The 18841-nt window shown below is 43.6% G+C and overlaps 1 protein-coding gene across 1 annotated transcript; it reads left to right on the forward strand.

Annotated features, from left to right (window-relative positions):
- Positions 1–3389: 3389 nt before the first annotated feature.
- Positions 3390–17011, forward strand: tfap2d (transcription factor AP-2 delta (activating enhancer binding protein 2 delta); the record flags this gene model as incomplete). Its single annotated transcript, XM_080790616.1, has 8 exons — positions 3390–3428; positions 4195–4707; positions 7461–7521; positions 12174–12339; positions 14074–14192; positions 14597–14738; positions 15100–15213; positions 16795–17011. 8 exons carry the CDS (start codon positions 3390–3392, stop codon positions 17009–17011), a joined length of 1371 nt encoding a protein of 456 aa, XP_080646742.1.
- Positions 17012–18841: the final 1830 nt, after the last annotated feature.

Here is an 18841-nt window from a genome sequence, read left to right on the forward strand (position 1 = left end):
GAGGGTGGTAAGGCTGGCTGGCTGCGGTGATCAGCCCTTTCCCTGCCTCGTCAGGCGGCAGATGGAGTGGTTCCAACTAAGCCCGGAGAAGAAGACTGACTGCGCATCTGCTAGGTCTGTACTGCGCTCCCGGCGCCCGGTATATACAGGCAGGCAGCGGGGCCACTCCTCGACGTTAAGCCCTATTAGCACCGTCTACCGTGCAACTGGTGCCTGGGTCTGACGGCGATGGCGGAGCATGCTCTGTCGACCCCCCCCCCCCCCCATCATGCATGCACGCACGCACAGTCGCACATGTATAGGCCTATGTGACAGACAGATGCATGCACGCACATTCATTTTCTGCTTCTCTCTCCTCTCTCCTTCCATCCACCCCCCCCCACCCCACCCCTCCCTCGCTCTCTACCCGGTGGCCTCGTGTGCATCCCTTTTAATCCTCGCATGCGACAGCCGGCCTTCACCAACCGGAGGTTTCGCCGAGCCTCCAGGCAAAACAATCGAACAGTTAATTAAAATATAAGAGACCTTGAGAACTTGTAAAGGAGGCTATTTAAAGCAACGCCGCGTGTAACGTTTGGGGTTTGTGGCTTACAGTTTATACATTTTGCGCGCGACGGCACACGGGAACGTTAAACAGAAGCCTTATGCTTAATGGGGATTTCTGGTGCAACAGGGTCCCCTGCAAGTACAAAATATGTACTGCATTATAATTGGTAGTGGAAGAAAATAACGTTTTTTGGGGGGTGGTGCCATCGTTATTTGACGAGGTGCATGTATACACAGATCCAGTTATTTTGTATTATTATTGTTGTTATTCTTATAAGCACCCAAGGCCAGAGAGCAGCATGCAGGAACAGATGGGTATTATACATTCCTTAATTAAAGTGCAGAGTCAATACCGGCGTCACAGCGTCGGCCCATGTGACAGTCTGCACATTAATATCAGTTGTGGTGTAGCTTTGGACCTTTGGTTACAGTTACAGCTGAAATACCCCGAACCAAAACAACTCTGATTATTTCATGCATGCCATTGATTTATGCCTCCGTGTGGCTGGCAGACTGGGCCCGCAGGTAGCGGGCGGTGGAGGAAGAGAAAGACCATGGGGGCGGGATGATGCCCGGAGTAATAGCGAGAATTCGGGTTAACTAAGGGGAACTGGAGCTTTGAAAGCCACATCTATCTATCTGTCTGTCTGTCTGTCTGTCTGTCTGAGAGAGAGAGAGAGAGAGAGAGAGAGAGAGAGCGAGAGAGAGAGAGAGAGAGAGAGAGAGAGAGAGAGAGAGAGAGAGAGTTGCATGCATGGATGGCAGACTATCTGACAGACTGATAGAGTAGCTTAGCTGAGTGAACAGGCAGATGGAGAGCTCCCCCCACACTTCTCAGAGTCAGATCTCCTCAGACATATAGAGAAGAGATGCTCTCTACTCATTTTATTTGACTCTCCACTGCTCTCGAGCCGTCTCCATGGGCCGTGACCGGAAGCTCTGTATTCTTCGTTTGTGTTTGTTTTGCTCCCCGGGTGGGCGTGCAGCTAACGGCCCTGCACGGTGCAGCAGCCTTCCCCTACCTCAACGACCACCACCTTGTCATTTTTGCAAACACTGACTGGGAAGAATTTTGATTTTGGCTGCGTGTTTTCCGTTCCAGATTTGCTTCCATTCCCAATTGTTAATAACGTGGGTATACAGTATATTGAATTAGGGTTATTAGGCCTAATATAAAACCCAAATATAGTCTGGTTGTCATGGTTTTGGCTATAGACAATAGTTAACTTTTTTGTCTTTTTCTTTTAATGAATAAAGAGGAAGCTGATAATAATCATATACCGATTAAGTTACTATACGCTTCTATATTGTCGCGTTGCCAGACGAATCGGAGCTCCCTGGAGACTGGCAAACCAAGTTCTAACGCCACCATGACGCTTCCGTTAATCAGAGCTCCATGCAGAACCCCATAAGGCGCGCGCCCAGCCCCAGGTGAGTGTCAGCGGGAGGCTGAGGCCGGGGTCACCGCACTGACCAATTGACCAAAAGGTCTCGTGCTGATCCAAAGTGAATAATAAAATAAAGCAGCACCCCCTCCACCCCTTCCATCCAGACTCTCACAGTCAGGCACGCACGCGCCTCTCGTCAGAGTCGTCACACACACAATAGATGTCTTTGATTGAGAAAATGTCTTGTGCTTCGGTTCTTCACAAAAGCACCACTTGATGGTTGACCCCACACGAGCAACAGATTTAGCAAAAAGAGATGAAAAAGAAAGAAATATAAAGGAAAAAACAAAAGGCTCCATGAGTGAAACTCTTCGCCATCCTTGTGCGTTCTGCAGAAACATGTATCCCTCGGGTTCCCCACAAGTAGCATAGTGTAAAAAGAATGGCACATATACCGGTCCATTTATCTGGTTATGTGCAAAAATGTAGTAGATGCACATTGACCATTCATTGTCTTTGCCGAAAAATATAAAAACTGCTTTAAAAATAGCCTAATCCGAGTATGTAATCTATTAAAACAAAACAAAAAACAAAACAATATATTATGCTAAAGTGAAATAATCATAGGCTATAGCTATATATATTGATTGCATTGGCATTGCAAAATGTATATAAATGTTTTCATTTCAATTCTGGTTAGGCTATAGGTTAGAATTAAACTGCGTAAAACAATAATATTAAGAATATAAATATGACGAGTCGTCTATATGCCTTTGAGGCGGGAGAAATAGCACTGAAAAAGGCTCAGTTTCCAAATGAAATCTTCCATCGAAGATCATAAAAAATTACAAACGTATTTTGAGGAGAGAAAAAGAAAATCCATTTTTATTCAGTGAGTAAAATTGAACCCTAAATATTTCAAACAAACTTACATTTCCGCAGAAAATCCGTACGATTTTGTAAACGACTTATGCAGAATTAATTTAAAATATAACAAAAACAAAACAAAAAAACGATGAAACCGCGCAATAGACGTTGTAAAAATACAAACGGCTCAAAAAGGAAAATGTCCACAAAAAGAGTAGAAAAATGTTGAAAGAAGCACTTGGTTCCTTATTAAGGCGAAGATACAATATTTATTCCTTGTCTCCTGGGATGCTCCGCTCCGTCTATTGTCCTCCCATTCCTCAGTGCTGATGCTTAATTTTCAAAACTTCTATATTACCAAGGGACCTACGACATCAGCCGAGAAATACCCTGCAAGTACAAAATCCGTGAGCCAGCCCCGTCCGTGCAGAGGGGAGACGCTTGCGATCCACCAGCTTTCTGCCGTTACACCGAGCGCACGGGGGACTTTTTTTTTTACATTTCTCTTGGTTTTGGGATTTTAACGCATTTTTTATTATTCGATCGGCGAGGAAGGGAAAAAAACCGGGTTACTTTGGAGAAAGCACAATGTCATCAACCTTCCCCGGTCTGGTCCACGACGCAGAGGTAATTTTAATATATATTCTTTCGGCTCCGTTCGTTTAATTATGAAATTAGAAGTTATTGTTATCTTATTGGTTAAGTGAAATAGGGGTACAGTAAAATTCGTTACGGCATCTGTTGTGGCAAACGCGTGGACTAAAAAAAATGCATGCTGGTGAGAGAAATTGGTAGCTGCGTGTCTAGCGCTCCCGGTAAAACAATTTTTATTAGTGTGGGGAAGTGAATGAGGCTCGTGTGTGTATACGCGAGTAATGGTGTGATTAGAACATTTTAGGGCGGAACACCTCTCCGGTGTGTCTGACTCTTAATTCTTACCTGCCATCCATTGTGAGAGAGAGCTGGGACAGTAAATTTGCCAGCAGCTCGGTAATAATAATATATAACAGCACGCCTTTTAAAACACTGCAGAAGAGTGACAGGCACGCACCCCCCTCCCCCCCCAAAAAAAGAAAAAGAAAAGGAAACACCTAGGGCTCCTGTTGCCGTGCGATCGTTCCCCTTCCGGGCTTGTGGAAATGACATCTCCTTCAGGTGGTTTTAAGGAAGAAGGGGGGAAAACCGCTTTGAGAGTGTGTGTGAGTTGTGTTTTTGAGTTGTGTTTGAGCATGTTTGGGGAAGCAGTCTGCGTTAAAAGCTCGACTCGACTCGACTGAGAAAGAGAGAGAGAGAGAGAGAGAGAGAGAGAGAGAGAGAGAGAGAGAGGAGTCAGTATAGCTGATGCTAAATGACATCGCTGATATATTTTTGTTCGTATGGTTATTCCTCGTAGATACGTCACGACGGATCAAACAGCTACCGTCTGATGCAGCTGGGCTGCCTGGAGTCCGTGGCCAACTCCTCGGTCGCCTATTCCTCCTCCTCTCCGCTCACCTATCCGGCGACGGCGGGGACGGAGTTCGCCTCGCCTTACTTCTCGGCCAACCACCAGTACACGCCCCTCCACCACCAGTCCTTCCACTACGAGTTCCAGCACTCGCACCCGGCCGTGGCGCCGGAGGCCTACGGCCTCAACTCGCTCCACTCGGGCCAGTACTACCAGCAGATCCACCACGGGGACTCGGCGGACTTCATCAACCTGCACAGCGCCCGCTCGGCCCTCAAGTCATCGTGCCTGGACGAGCAGCAGCGGCGCGAGCTGGGATGCCTCGACGCCTACCGGCGCCATGACCTGTCGTTAATGACGTCACACGGCTCTCAGGCCTACGGCATGCACCACGCGGACCAAAGGTTGCTGCCCGCGGCCGGCTTGGGTCTCCCTACGCCCGGGGCTGACGACCTGCAGGTACCGGCCTCTACTCCTCCATCCCTCCATCCCTCCCTCCCTGGTTGAACCGCCTCTATAAACTCAAAGGCATGGCTGACTTGTTTCTTTCCTCCTGGCTTGTTTCTTTTCTCCCCCCTCGTTCCCATTCAAGCCCTCTCAAGTTCATAATCGTAGAAGCTCAGCTGCCCTGGTCTGGCCTGGTCCTATAGGCCCTACCTGGCCCATTCAGCATCTGTCCCAGTGCCCTATTCACCCACTGCCCCACTGCCCTACTCCTTCAAAACAGCCTTTTCCCCCGGCCCATTGTACCAACCTCACAGCAAATACAAAATACCAGGGCCAGATGTCTGTCTGTCTGCCCGCCGTTAACAGTCTGTCTGCCCGGCTTGTGCCTTTTGTAAAATCGCCCATCGGCACTGCAGACGCTATGGTACACTCCACCAAAGAATGCATTCTACTGGGCTAAACAATATTCGATAGCTTCTTTAGCTAATCTCGATGCCAAGTATAAGAGAAAAAAGAGAACTTGATATATCCAATGAGTGTAGGTTAAATAAGAGTCAAATCCACACGGACCGTGATTCTGAAAGGCAGGCCCATTTCTAAAGGTTAATTGACTAGCAGTCTATACTATTCCATTGTGAAGTCGGCCCTTTATTTTTCCTGAAACACACGTGACCCATATTTTACATAATTCCTTTCGATGTAAAGAAATGGGCGAGATGAGAACGAATTCGCACTGTGTGTGTGTGTGTGTGTGTGTGTGTGTGTGTGTGTGTGTGTGTGTGTGTGTGTGTGTGTGTGTGTGTGTGTGTGTGTGTGTGTGTGTGTGTGTGTGTGTGTGTGTGTGTGTGTGTCCGGCTGTCTGCTGAGGCAGAGAAAAGCCGCTGGTTCTCTATTCTCCGGTAAAGGGCGGATTAACGGATCGGGGTTCGGGGCACAATGGCCCGCTCGAGCGCCGTAAAGCACCGTAGTTTATCCAATTACGGACTTAACGTCAATCAACTTGGTTATTTATGCAGCGACATCTGAGCTATAGTTAAAGACGTCTATGCTTAAATAGGGTTTAACATACTGACAAATAATTTCAGTTGCGTTAACTATATTTACCTTGCTGGGACTTATCTGGAAGGCACCGCAGGCTATACTGTTTTCTCACTTTTGAGACTTTCTTAATATGGTCCTGCGATTTTTACAAGCAAATATTTATATTAATTATTATGATATAATTATGATATTATTATTACTGCTATATTTTGTTTTTAATATTTATTCATATTTATTGAACATTGAACAATAATAATATATTTGTTTTATTTTAATACATTTGAATATTTTTGTTATGCCATTCCCGATTTGTATATATTATTTTATTAGGCCTACTGTTAGGCTTTTTGTTATTGGCTGCATGAAGTAGGCTAATAATAATTCCTAAACAATATTGATGATAATAACATTGCTATAGCAATTGTCAAAGCCAAACGATATACAGAATTCCGTCTGTTTTTCATAATTCAGCTTTCACAATTATGACTTAATTATTATTATGAAGTAGCCTATGTTATTTAGTTTGAAATTCTATAATGTTAATAATAAAAATAGCCTAATAATAATAATCATAATAATTGTCTAATGAAATATTTTAGATCATGTATTAAAAATATTTCTAGCTCAATTTCCATTTCAACAATAATAACAGTAATGTTAGACTGCACTAGCAGGTTAGGAACAAATGTTGCACCTTTTATATTGTGCTATATTTCAATAGTCTTCTATATATTTAAATTATTGTATTGGAGCACTCTCTCTCACACTCACGCGCACACACACACACACACACACACACACACACACACACACACACACACACACACACACACACACACACACACACACACACACACACACACACACACACACACAGAGACAGAGAGAGAGAGAGAGAGAGTTGAACCTTTTGAAGAAAAAAAAGAAAAGGAAATAAAGAAAGACTGGCGCATGAACCTGAGTTTCCACGAGAACAGAACAGATGCGCCCAGTCTCGTGCAGCACGGTCGCATCTTTGAGCGTGTAAAGGGATTTTCATGCTGAACAAAAGGAGCTGCCACACCTTTCGCCCGTCACTAAGCTAATTCATGCAAGACCTCTGCGTTTTGTATATTGATTTTATAATCACTTTAGCTGCGGCATAAAAAAAGAAGAAGGATAAAAAAAACAGAGAGTTGGTTAAGAAGGAGCTACAAGGCCCTTTCAGCTTATTTCATTTTAATCAGGGGATGTGTGTGTGTGTGTGTGTGTGTGTGTGTGTGTGTGTGTGTGTGTGTGTGTGTGTGTGTGTGTGTGTGTGTGTGTGTGTGTGTGTGTGTGTGTGTGTGTGTGTGTGTGCACGGGTGAACCGGGGCCCGGCCTCGAGGCTCACACGAGGGATTAAGTGTTTTCTGAATAAAGGCTCGTGTTCTCTTTTCTTGATGACATTGTTGATAGCAAGGCCCTGCACGCGAGCCCCCATGCGTCTGCAGCAAAATGGCGCCGCTATACTGCTAATAGGTTCCACAAACACTATAGGGTGTTTCTGTTTCTACAACAGGTTGGCCCGCCACATTTGATTTGAAAACATGTTTTCTCAAGTCCAAATGAACGACATCCGAATTGGCCTGTCGTTGGCTCATATTAGCCTATACTAATAATTCAAAAAACATGTCGCCTATAAAGTCACACATTCGTAATATGTTCTTTTTGGCTCATATTAATGAAACGGTGTCTCTCCACAGGGCTCCGTGGAGGCACAGTGTGGGCTAATGCTGAACGGCCAGGGAGGCGTCATCCGGAGAGGTAAGGCTCCCTCCGTTCATCTATAGCGGTTACACGAGCAGCTGACACGAGGAGACAGCGAACAACACGCACACAAACAGGAGGAGCAGCACTCCGCCTGTCTCCTGTCAACACACAAACACGAGGAGAGGAGTGCCTCTTTATTCTCCCCTCGCCTGTTTAGATACACGTTCTGACGCCAAGTTGGGGGAAAAAATAACTGATCTAGGCTGTATAAGTAACAGGATAACAACGCGTTCCGTGATAACTTATAGATCCGCTTTTTGGCATGCATTAGCCACGTGGAAGCAGGCTAAAAAGCCTTAAACATGAAGGCAACTATAGGCATAAAAAAAAAATCCTATAAGCATAGCATATTCTGCAGGCTTTTATCAACTAAACTAAACCAAATTATTATTATTATTATGTTTGGTGCAGAACATCTAAACTAATATTTAACCTTTTTCATTTGAAATACACGAAACAACTCATTAATCTGGTCGTATTATATATTTTATTAAATCATACGGCAGTATATAGCCTATAGGCATAATAGTAATTTATAAAGCAGAATATATAGTCTTAGGCTATAGACTAGACCTCTATACCAAACAACGTTGTTAAGGCTGTTTCTTTTTCTCAACGACAATAATTAAAATAGTAGGCTATAGGCTATAATACATATGTATTTTATATGTCATATCACTTCTTACTAAATAAATCAGAAGATAATTGAAGCTGAAGGCATAAAGTTATATATAGTTTATTCTAAACATGATATCAGGCTATTATAACAGTGAGCCAGCTAATCCTATATATGCCAACTATATGCTTACATGCTAACGAAATAATGATTCAGCAGCTTAGGTAATGAAAGTTAAGACAATTCTTGAAAAAAGATTACTTTAAAGCCTGCAGGATGATGAGTTAAGGACACCTTTTGTATATTATTAATGTAATATTAATATTTATTTGCAATGCAACCATTGTTCGTTACTGCCTGCAGTGTGCTAAACACCAAACCCTCCTCTGTCGAGATAACTAATCAAGCTTGTCACAAAAGCAAAGCATGGGGACCGCTCCACTATGTTTTTTTCTTTCAGTTTGTGCTTTCTACAAGTGCATGTAAGCCACCATGCAGGTGTGAGCAGAAATGTTGGCAATTCTGCAGGGTGAAAGATGAGGCTATAGTGTGCATGAAGCAATTTCCTCATGAGTGCTCTCCGGGTTTTAACCCGAGCGAGATGTACGCCTGCTCCATCAAAGCCTGTTTTTAGTCGGGGCTCTTATTCACGCTGCTACCCCTGGCTGCAAAGCAGGCATACCTGGTGGTAATTTAACTCCGAGAGGTGTACACACACAGAGCTATAAAGGTATAGACTCTCGGAGTTAAAGGAACACTGGTGATTTTGACTGTGTATAGCCTTATGCACACATAGTTTTCCATAGGCCTACAGAAAGGAAAGGCGCATGCATGTGTTCTCGGGTTTAATTTTTCATCAGCTCTTGCCTGGGTGCTGGGGCTTTTCTCGCGGATTGACGCGGGAATCCCTCCGCTATCACTTTCGGTTAATGGTGTGCTGTATTTCGCCCTGAGCTCAGCCCGCTCCAACCATCACAACCAATAATCTTTGCTTTACCGCCCGCTCCCGTATCGATAGCTTCTCTCGCCTCGGGCGCACGCTTTGATATGCTAATGCCGAGCGGGGCCCCCGAATTCAGTAGAGATCATATTAATGTTGTTCTTTCTGACTGCGGCTTTGGCGCCATGAATATTCACGTAACCTTTTTCAAAAGAAAATCACTCAAGAAAACGCGGATCCTACTTAGGAGGAGTCGTCTGTGTTTTAATCAAGCCGGTATCACTTTCTCCGTTCGGCTCCTATACGACCAATCCCGATCAAGCTTATCTGGCAGACGCGCGCCTCCGTGGCAGCGCGTGCGCACCCACACTTTCTCTGTCAAGACACATGGCTCCGGCTTTTTTTGTGTGTGTGGGCTGACTGGAGCTATAAACATTGTTGTTAAAACAGGAAAGAGAATGACATTTGGCCCGTGTCTCCTTTTCTTTAATTTTCGTGGCAAACTCGTAAAAGGCACTTGATTCCGCGTGTGATCCCGCCCGCCGCTCGCGCCGCAGCCCGAGGCTACTCTCCGTTGCTTAAATACCGTTATCGCCTCTGGGCCCGCGCGCTCCACTGACTGCACTACCGGCAATAGCTCTTTTCGATTGCCCTTGGCAACATAAAATACAAACTACTTTGAATCAAAACATTTTAGGGGAATTAATATGATGTGAACCCGCAGCTTTCAGAGACGCACGCCCTGTCAAAGCGCGTGAGGCTGACAGACAGGTCTGCCTGCCCGGTATGTGTCGCAAACACACACGCAGAGCTGGACACACACACACACACACACACACACACACACACACACACACACACACACACACACACACACACACACACACACACACACACACACACACACACACACACACACACACACAGGCCTATAGCATAATGATTATTTTGGAGCAGTATAATTCCATGGTCAGTTGAAGTGCATGCATGCCATGGATGTAATGGATGTACCGCTTTTCAGCACCTGGACAGCGACTACTGAGCACATAAAGGCCATGACGGCATTTCAGCACCTGGACAGCTCCCACTGAAAGCCATAACCGTAGCAGGTGCTGTCCAGGTGCTGAAATGCATCCGGAGCGGTTGTCGCTGTTCGTCCGCACCTCCAGGTCACCGTCAGCTCATTCGGGTCATTGTTAATCAATAGCGCCTATATAGCCCTTTCGCCTTCAGCAAGGATGGTATATACAAATACAAATAGTACAGTACAAAACGACCTGCATATGAATAAAATAGTCGAAACACGCATTGCCCCAAAACGATAGCCTCATATGGTCCATATTATGGTTCTACCGTTGGTATACAATTGCCTGCATTCCTCATCCGCTCATGGCCTAAAAACAAAGCGACACGCCCCGCTGTTAGAGAGAGTTGATAATGAAGCAAATTAATTATAGAAGCCTATACATCAGACAATAGCCTCGGGTTTCAGATGCTAGAGTCCTTAGTTCAAGTTTGTGTTTAATAAACACGCCTACTCATGCAGTCAATATACATTCCATAACCAAAGAACTTTGATTCTGATATTTAAACAATTAAAATTGTGATGCAATAGTACTATATTAAGAAATAAATGTATGGCCATTAATTCACATGCATGCTGCAAAATGGGAAATTGAGCTTTAGCTGGTGCATGGTAATAATAATAACAATAATAACAATAACAACAATAATAATAATAATTATTATTTATTGTATATTCATTATTATTATTGATTTGGATCAATAATGTAACAAATTATTGTGTTACATTGTTCAAGTATGATTGCATGCTACATCCATGTATTAACAATGACCTGCGCATACAATATGTTCAATATGAGGCGTAAGAAATGCGACGAAAATGAGTTCAACTGTATGTTAATAATACAAATATGTTGAGATCATAAAAATAATGTGATTTTGACAAAATGTAATCATAATTTCATATTTATACACATTTTGGCCTAATGTCAATAATGTTGTCATGCAGGATCATAGAGCATGCAGATTGTGCACAAGCACATTCACATCATCACATTCCATCACTTCCATCTCAGCTAGCACGTGTCTCATACAAAGTGTTTACAAAGACTATAGCTACTAACTACTCTCTAGTCTGGTCTGTGCACTTCTAACTGAGGTTATTTGCCTATAGGGGAAAGGTTTTGTGAACATTTTGGTCAACCAAACTGAAATTATTGAATGCTATGCTACTATGCTAATGCTGCTATGAAACACCAGTAAAATAATTGGATTCAATTTACATAATTTGGACATGCAGTTCAGTTATTTAACACTGACCCAAAACAACTCGTGCAGGTCCATTTAGGTAAAATCCTATACATTCTGTCAGTTAAATTATTACTGAGGGTGTTACTGTAGCATTTTTAATACATTCCAATTTAAGTCTTAGGTTTTGTTTTTAAATTACTGACTCAGTATAGTTCCATATACTGTGATATAGCTTCAGTTATATATAGGTATCTGTATCTGCATAATAAAATGTAAAAAAAAAAGTAAAGTAAATATACAACAATTTCAGTAGCCTTACTTGGATTTTGTAAAATGTCAATTGAAAATAAGATGCATATAAAGACCATTTTAAGATTGTTGTTTTTTTCGTGGGCAATATTCAGTTGTAATTGATTGTCTAGCTAGCATTAAGTAATGTAAATTGAACCTTTTTGCTCTTTATTGAAATCTTTATCCATTGGCAAATGATGTACTGAGGGCATGTGACTTGTTCCCTCTGTGTCTTATTGTGTTCATTTGTATTTCATTCATTGGTTCATTCATTCATTCATTCATTCATTCATTTTATCTTCTGACTCTTTATAATTACATTATAATAGCCAATAGCCCTTTCTAGTGTGTATTCTATTCTACTCTTACACTGTGCAATCCACAGTGTTCATATTTAAAATCTATAATATGTCAGGCTTTTGCGTTGCAATGATAGAACAGAAGCATTGCTTTCCAAACAGCTTAGCACGACACTAGCCGTCCAAGTAACCGCTCCAACATGCAGATGTTGTTTTGTTTGCACAGGAGGAACGTGTGTGGTGAACCCCACTGATCTGTTCTGTTCAGTACCGGGCCGCCTGTCACTGCTCAGCTCCACCTCCAAGTACAAAGTCACCATTGCTGAGGTGAAGAGAAGACTGTCTCCGCCAGAGTGCCTCAACGCATCCCTACTGGGTGGTATACTACGCAGGTCAGCGCGCACGCACGCATACACACACACACACACACACACACACACACACACACACACACACACACACACACACACACACACACACACACACACACACACACACACACACACACACACACACACACACACACACACACACACACACACACACACACACACACAGTATGTTGTGGCCTTCATTCCAAACGTGTTTAAACCTCAACGGTCCAACACAACTTACATGACAAAGAAATCCCCACAAAAATAAACACCATCTATATATAAAACTATAACTTTCATAGTAACAAAATAGAAAAATAACAGCTTAAAGCTATAGATGGTGTTGGAGAGTATTGCCTGGATTTCGTAGAGCTGTTGTAGGCGAAACAGGACCAGGGCTGCACGCGCTGTGGTGCCCAGGGAGACAGAGAGAGGAGAGACCAGGCCAAAGCACGGCAGGATCAGAGAGAGGAGAGGAAAGAAAGAGTTGCCAGCGTTGTATTATTGATGAGATTGAGAGAAAGGGAAAGGGGCGAGTAGAGAGAGAATGAGAGCAAAAGGGGGAGAGACAGAGAGAGTGAGAGAGATGGACAGCAGAGGACATGTGCAAAACATTAAAAAAAAAAGATGTGTGCTCATAATAATAAAAATAAATATAAATGTACCGCATCAACGTCAACATCATCATAGAAGGTGATTGCACTCAATTGCACATCTGGGACTGTGCATGGTGTACACACTCTATATTTCAAAACGTCTCATCACATTGTTTGTCAGGAAATAAAACCTCATGTGCATTCATTTGACTGCCGAGTAAATTGCTTGTGACTCTGGTCATATTAGATTATAGAATAATAGAGACGTAGAGATATAGTGCTGATACTATGTGTTCAGAAGATGGATTTAACCATTGTCCGGGTTCCCCTATGGGTCTATTCTTGACCCACTCTTTATTCCCTCTACACCAAATCTCTTCACCGACATAGCCTGTCTACAAGCTCACAATGCACCATCATGCGATGCAATGACGTTGTAGATCTGCCATTTTTGCCAAATGTCTGCCTATTATGACATATAGCGCCAGGATTTAAGTTGTAAGGCAATTGATGAAAGCCAAATTACACACCTTTATACAGTAGGTATTAGGGATATGTGCAGCATGAATGAAAGGTATGGAATCCTTGGAGGCTAATAGGCTATACTGTATATTAGGTTTACACTGGCTTTTTTTGGCCACGTCAAAGAAATTTCAAATTTCAAATGGAGTCTAACTCTGGTTACAGGACTACAGCGTTGACAGACAACCCCTTTTATGATGTATGATGATAAGAGCGCCCCTAACTTCACACAAGTGTGATTGTTTTCTTTTTGGGCTTGACCCCGTCTTATAGCTGCTTGCAGCTATATTTGTAATTGTTGTTGACCATGTCGGATATAGCTACAGTATATATTGCTATTTATGTTTATGCACAAGAAGGCAAAAAAATAAAAACTCTGGGTTTACTTTGTGCAAAATATTGGAAAAAGCTAAATATGAGATCTGATTGGGTCCAGAGTCCAGACCGATCTATAGGCCTAGCCTGTCATATTTTATAATAAAATAATAACCTCTATTACAGCAACACTTCACACTAATATGGTTGCAGGACCATGTCAATGTGAACACACCAAGCATGTAGCCGGTGATGTAACGACAACAAATGATGTATCAGTATGTAGACTCTTAATAAAATTCATCTCTTCATTCCACAGAGCGAAGTCTAAGAATGGCGGCCGGTGTCTTCGTGAGAAACTGGACCGTCTGGGCCTCAACCTGCCGGCAGGCCGGAGGAAAGCTGCCAACGTCACGCTGCTCACATCCCTGGTGGAAGGTATGTCCCGGGAACGCCCCGGAACCTTTCAAACTATGCAATCTAAACACTTCCCAAACCTTTGCTGACCTGGCCTTCAAAAATATACAATGAATCTCTTTTTTTGAGATGTCGAGTTGCCATGGCCAATATTGATGACATCAGGGATCTCCATATATGGGCTTAATATTGATGACATCAGGGTTCTCCATCCCTGATGATGTCACGTGATGTAACGTGATGTCACGTGATGTCACGAGGCATGACCATATATGGAGGCGTGGGGTGGGTGACGGACTGGCGGACTGACTGACTGACGGGAAATGCACGTTTTCATAGTAAATGTGACCTGCAGTCGCAACAAACAGTTCTGTGTCCCAAAATGGGCTAGTCTCATCACTCCCCCTGTTTCTTTATGTGTACAGGTGAGGCTCTCCACCTGGCGAGGGACTTTGGCTACACCTGTGAGACAGAGTTTCCTACCAAAGCGGTCGGAGAACACCTGGCGAGACAGCACAGTGAGCCGAAAGAGACAAACACACGCAAGAAGATGGTGCTGGCTACCAAGTAAGAACATGAACGTGAATGTCGCATGCACAAAATCGACTACAGCAGAAGTTGCATGGTCGCACCTCAGCCTGATTTAAAAAAACATGAAGCTTATAGTGTCCCTTTTCTGAGGCGAACGCTCAGCGGAAATAGCTGATCTATACGTGCAATTCCATTGCAACATGACAGAGTTTGAGCTTGTAGTTTACTGTTACACAGCTTCAAGCTTCTGGGGGTTGTGAAGGTGCCTCCAGTTTTGTCGTCACATCTTGAAAATGTGAAAGAATTACAGTAAACAGTAAAATCCTGAGTTAGGAATCCTGTATTTTGAGTTACAAATTGATAAATGTCCCTCTCCCCGTCTCTGTGTCTCTGTCAGGCAAATATGTAAGGAGTTCCAGGACCTGCTGAGCCAAGACCGTTCTCCTCTGGGCTCCTCCAGACCTACCCCCATACTGGACCTGGATATACAGAGACACCTCACACACTTCAGGTAACACATACATTACACAGGATACACAGCACGTGCATACATCAGGGGGCTTCAGCCTTTTACCCGTCTGTAAAAAACTGCCCTCTCCAGACCATGAATGCTGCAGTGAAAGAAATGCCATATACCCAAAGGCAACATTCAGGAGAATTATCTTTTTCCAAACTAGCCTAACTAAAAGGTCACAAACACGTTGCTTATAGATTCGCTATTTTCTATTTTCTTTGACAAAAGTGCCTTTTAGGGAATTTCCGCCCCTGCCTTTCCAACATTATCTGCACGTCCCTGAGATGTACACAGAAATGTGCACACATGTGTGTACGCGTCTATGCATGCACGGATTGCACGCACAGACACAGACACAATATTGAAAAGTAGTAATGGCTCCGACATCATGTTGCCAGTTTGGAGGGCCTCAGTATGTGTAACAAGACAGCCTGTGTTGTTTGCCCAAGAGGAGTGATGGGGCTCCTCCATGTTGGCCGTCCTCCACTCCATTTGCCATTTTGAAAGATGCAACTGTGCAGTTTTGTCAGTTGGCATGGAGGGAGGCAGAGGGGTTGGGGGAGGGTTAGCAGAAACTACAGCATGGGGATGCTAAATGTCACACCTATGATGTCACTCTGTACACATCTATCAACAACATTTGGAAGTCAAGTCGTCTTTCAAAGTTTGTCTTTAGGTAATTAGAGGCATGATATAGTTATCCTTAGGGTGGTGGAATATAGTTTCTATTTAAAGTGATGCTGAACTTTGGTAGAACCTCAGATTATATTCTTGCGACATTATTAGTCCAGATATTGATTACCATTTTTATCTGTTGCCGCTGTGCTCTGTGAGTGAGGAACCACAAGTATCAATCCCATTCACTGTCAATTCATGATGAAACTGGACTCTAAATATCAGATGGTATGTTGCATTAGTGAACTCCCCTCAAGGTTAGTATGAAATTAATTACACTTGAAAAAAGGGAAGACATATGTATGCAAGATCCTCTTTGTTCGCTACTTCAGATTCCTTGATCACTGAGCACAGAAGCAACAGATAAAGATGATGGACAATATCTGGAGTTAGATATTGATTTCCAGGTACTAAAGTTCCACTTTTTAGCTATACAGATTACATACATCTGTATAGCTCTCAATGACGTAATAAAGATGTGGATTAAAGGACCCAATGCCAGAGTGTAATTGGTTTTCGATGGTGACGTAATGACGATATGTTTTAGTGTTGGGAGGATTAAAGGTAATGCTTCTATGTATACATGTATGTAATCTGGCACCACTGCCGTATCAGGCACAATTTGCTCGGATGGTGCATACGCATCAATATTGGCGGGACAGCTGGGACGGTGCATACGAGTCCCGGGCGAAACTATTACTTGCGCGCTCTGCTTGCGCAAGTAATAATGGGCCTTGATATGAAAAGGCTTGAGAACTACACTAAACAGTTGCTTCGTCCGCTGTGCTCTCTTCTCTCCCTCACCACCAGTCTGACCCTAACGCTGTGCTATATGTCTGACCCTAACCCTGTGCTCTATGTCTAACCCTAACCCTGTGCTCTCTTCCCTCCCTAAACCACCAGTCTGATCACACATGGTTTCGGCACGCCGGCGGTCTGCGCAGCCCTCAGCACCTTCCAGACAGTCCTGAGTGAGATGCTCAACTACCTGGACAAGCACACGAGCGGGAAGACCGGCGGCCCCAACGACCAGCAGATCAACAGCGGCTCGGAAAAGACGCCGCTACGGAAAACATCCGAGCCACAGAACAAAGACGGCAAAATTGAAAAGACTGAGTAGCCCCAACTCCAGACACCCCCCCGCCCTCCCTCCCTCGCCCCGTGCCTTGGAGCGCTGTTTTCTGAGAGTGAGAGAGTGTGTGTGCATGTGTGTGTGTGTGTCTTTAGTTTGTTTATTTATTCTGAAAAACGACAAACAATAGACACGAAGTAGATGTGGATGACATGGACATGCTGACATCAGCATTTTCCCAGGAGAAGGGGGTGGCAGTTACATGTATGCATAGAACACAGGCACGCACGCACGCACGCACGCACGCACGCACGCACGCATCAACAAGTAAAAAGGTTGGGGATCAATTTGCTTTCAATTCAATCTATTTCAATTAAATGACTCTGGACAAAAAGTATACGCAAGGCGATGCAGACAATACAAACGGTGCAGTACTACATCATTACATCATAGCCAAGTCTAAATAAAGTATCGATTAAAACAACTAGCAAGGTTCGTGTATACTACGTCAACAGACCTTGAACACCAACCTGCACATGCAGGATCTATGGATCATCAATAAAAGAGAAGCCCTTTCATTTTTAATGTTACATTTTGACCGCAGTGTAATGAGATGAATTGATGCCCCAACTGACACGCACGCAAACACACACACACACACACACACACACACAGGTTTACAGAACCCCCCCCCCCCCCCCTTACCTCCTAAATCAGACTGAGCATTTGATATACAGCAAGGACTCGTGGTGTTGTATGGCGTACAATCAGTGCCAATGCATCCAGTATGTTTACTATTTGGACGAGCGAGAGAGAGAGTGAGTGAGTGAGTGAGTGAGTGAGTGAGTGAGTGAGTGAGTGAGTGAGTGTGTGTGTGTGTGTGTGTGAGTGAGTGAGTGTGTGTGTGTGTGTGTGTGTGTGTGTGTGTGTGTGTGTGTGTGGGGGCATGAGCATGTGTATATGTATGTGTGTGCCTGTGCGTATATATACGTGTAATTCTACCACATTCTACCAATCAGGAAGCAATCTGATAGGTTGAAACAGCCTATAGCTGGTGGTTAAACCAGCACTGTTCACCACCTAATCAAAACAAAGAATTCAGCCACTCTGTTCTCCCAGAGCGCTAGCAAACTCGGTGGCTAGGCTAGCTAGTTTATTGGGACATTTGTGGTCGTAGTGACTACATCTGTCATTAAAAAAATAATAATCTTTCAGCGATTTTCTTAGTTTTAAGGGTAACTGTGGTAGAATTGCAATATTACACTCGAGGGTGTGGGTTAACGTGATTATTGCCACTTTAGTGATGCTTGCGGAACTCAACTCCGTCTCGTTCCTGACCGCTTCCCTGTCGTGGCAATAATCACGTTAACCCACACCCTCGAGTGTAATATTGCTTAAGTGTACGTATGTCATGTCAGAGCGGCCAAGATGGAGAGTGAGAGAGAGAGAGTGATAGTGAGAGAGAGAGTGAAAGTGAGAGAGAGTGAGAGAGAGAGAGAGTGATAGTGAGAGAGAGTGATAGTGAGAGAGAGAGAGAGAGAGAGAGAGAAAGAGTGAGAGACAAAGAGTGAGAGAGTGAGAGAGAGAAGGGTCCAAACTCAGCCATTTTGTAAAAGGTGACCCGGTTGCCGTAGTAACTTCCTTGTGCATGTCTATCTTTGTACATCACCCCAACCCGCCCCGCCCCCAAAACACAAAGGTTTTCCCTAACACAAGCTCTCTTTGAATCCTTCAGTTCAGATACATTTGTAAAGATATATATAAATATTTAAATACCTTTTCTTGTAGGCTTTGAACGATATATATGTTAAATCCCTATGTTCTCAAATTGTGTTCAATAAAAACAATTGCTACGTGTTCTTCACTTTGTGCTTCAAA

Source organism: Protomyctophum bolini, assembly GCF_963924005.1.
Source record: "Protomyctophum bolini genome assembly, chromosome: 19".
Lineage (NCBI taxonomy): Eukaryota > Metazoa > Chordata > Actinopteri > Myctophiformes > Myctophidae > Protomyctophum > Protomyctophum bolini.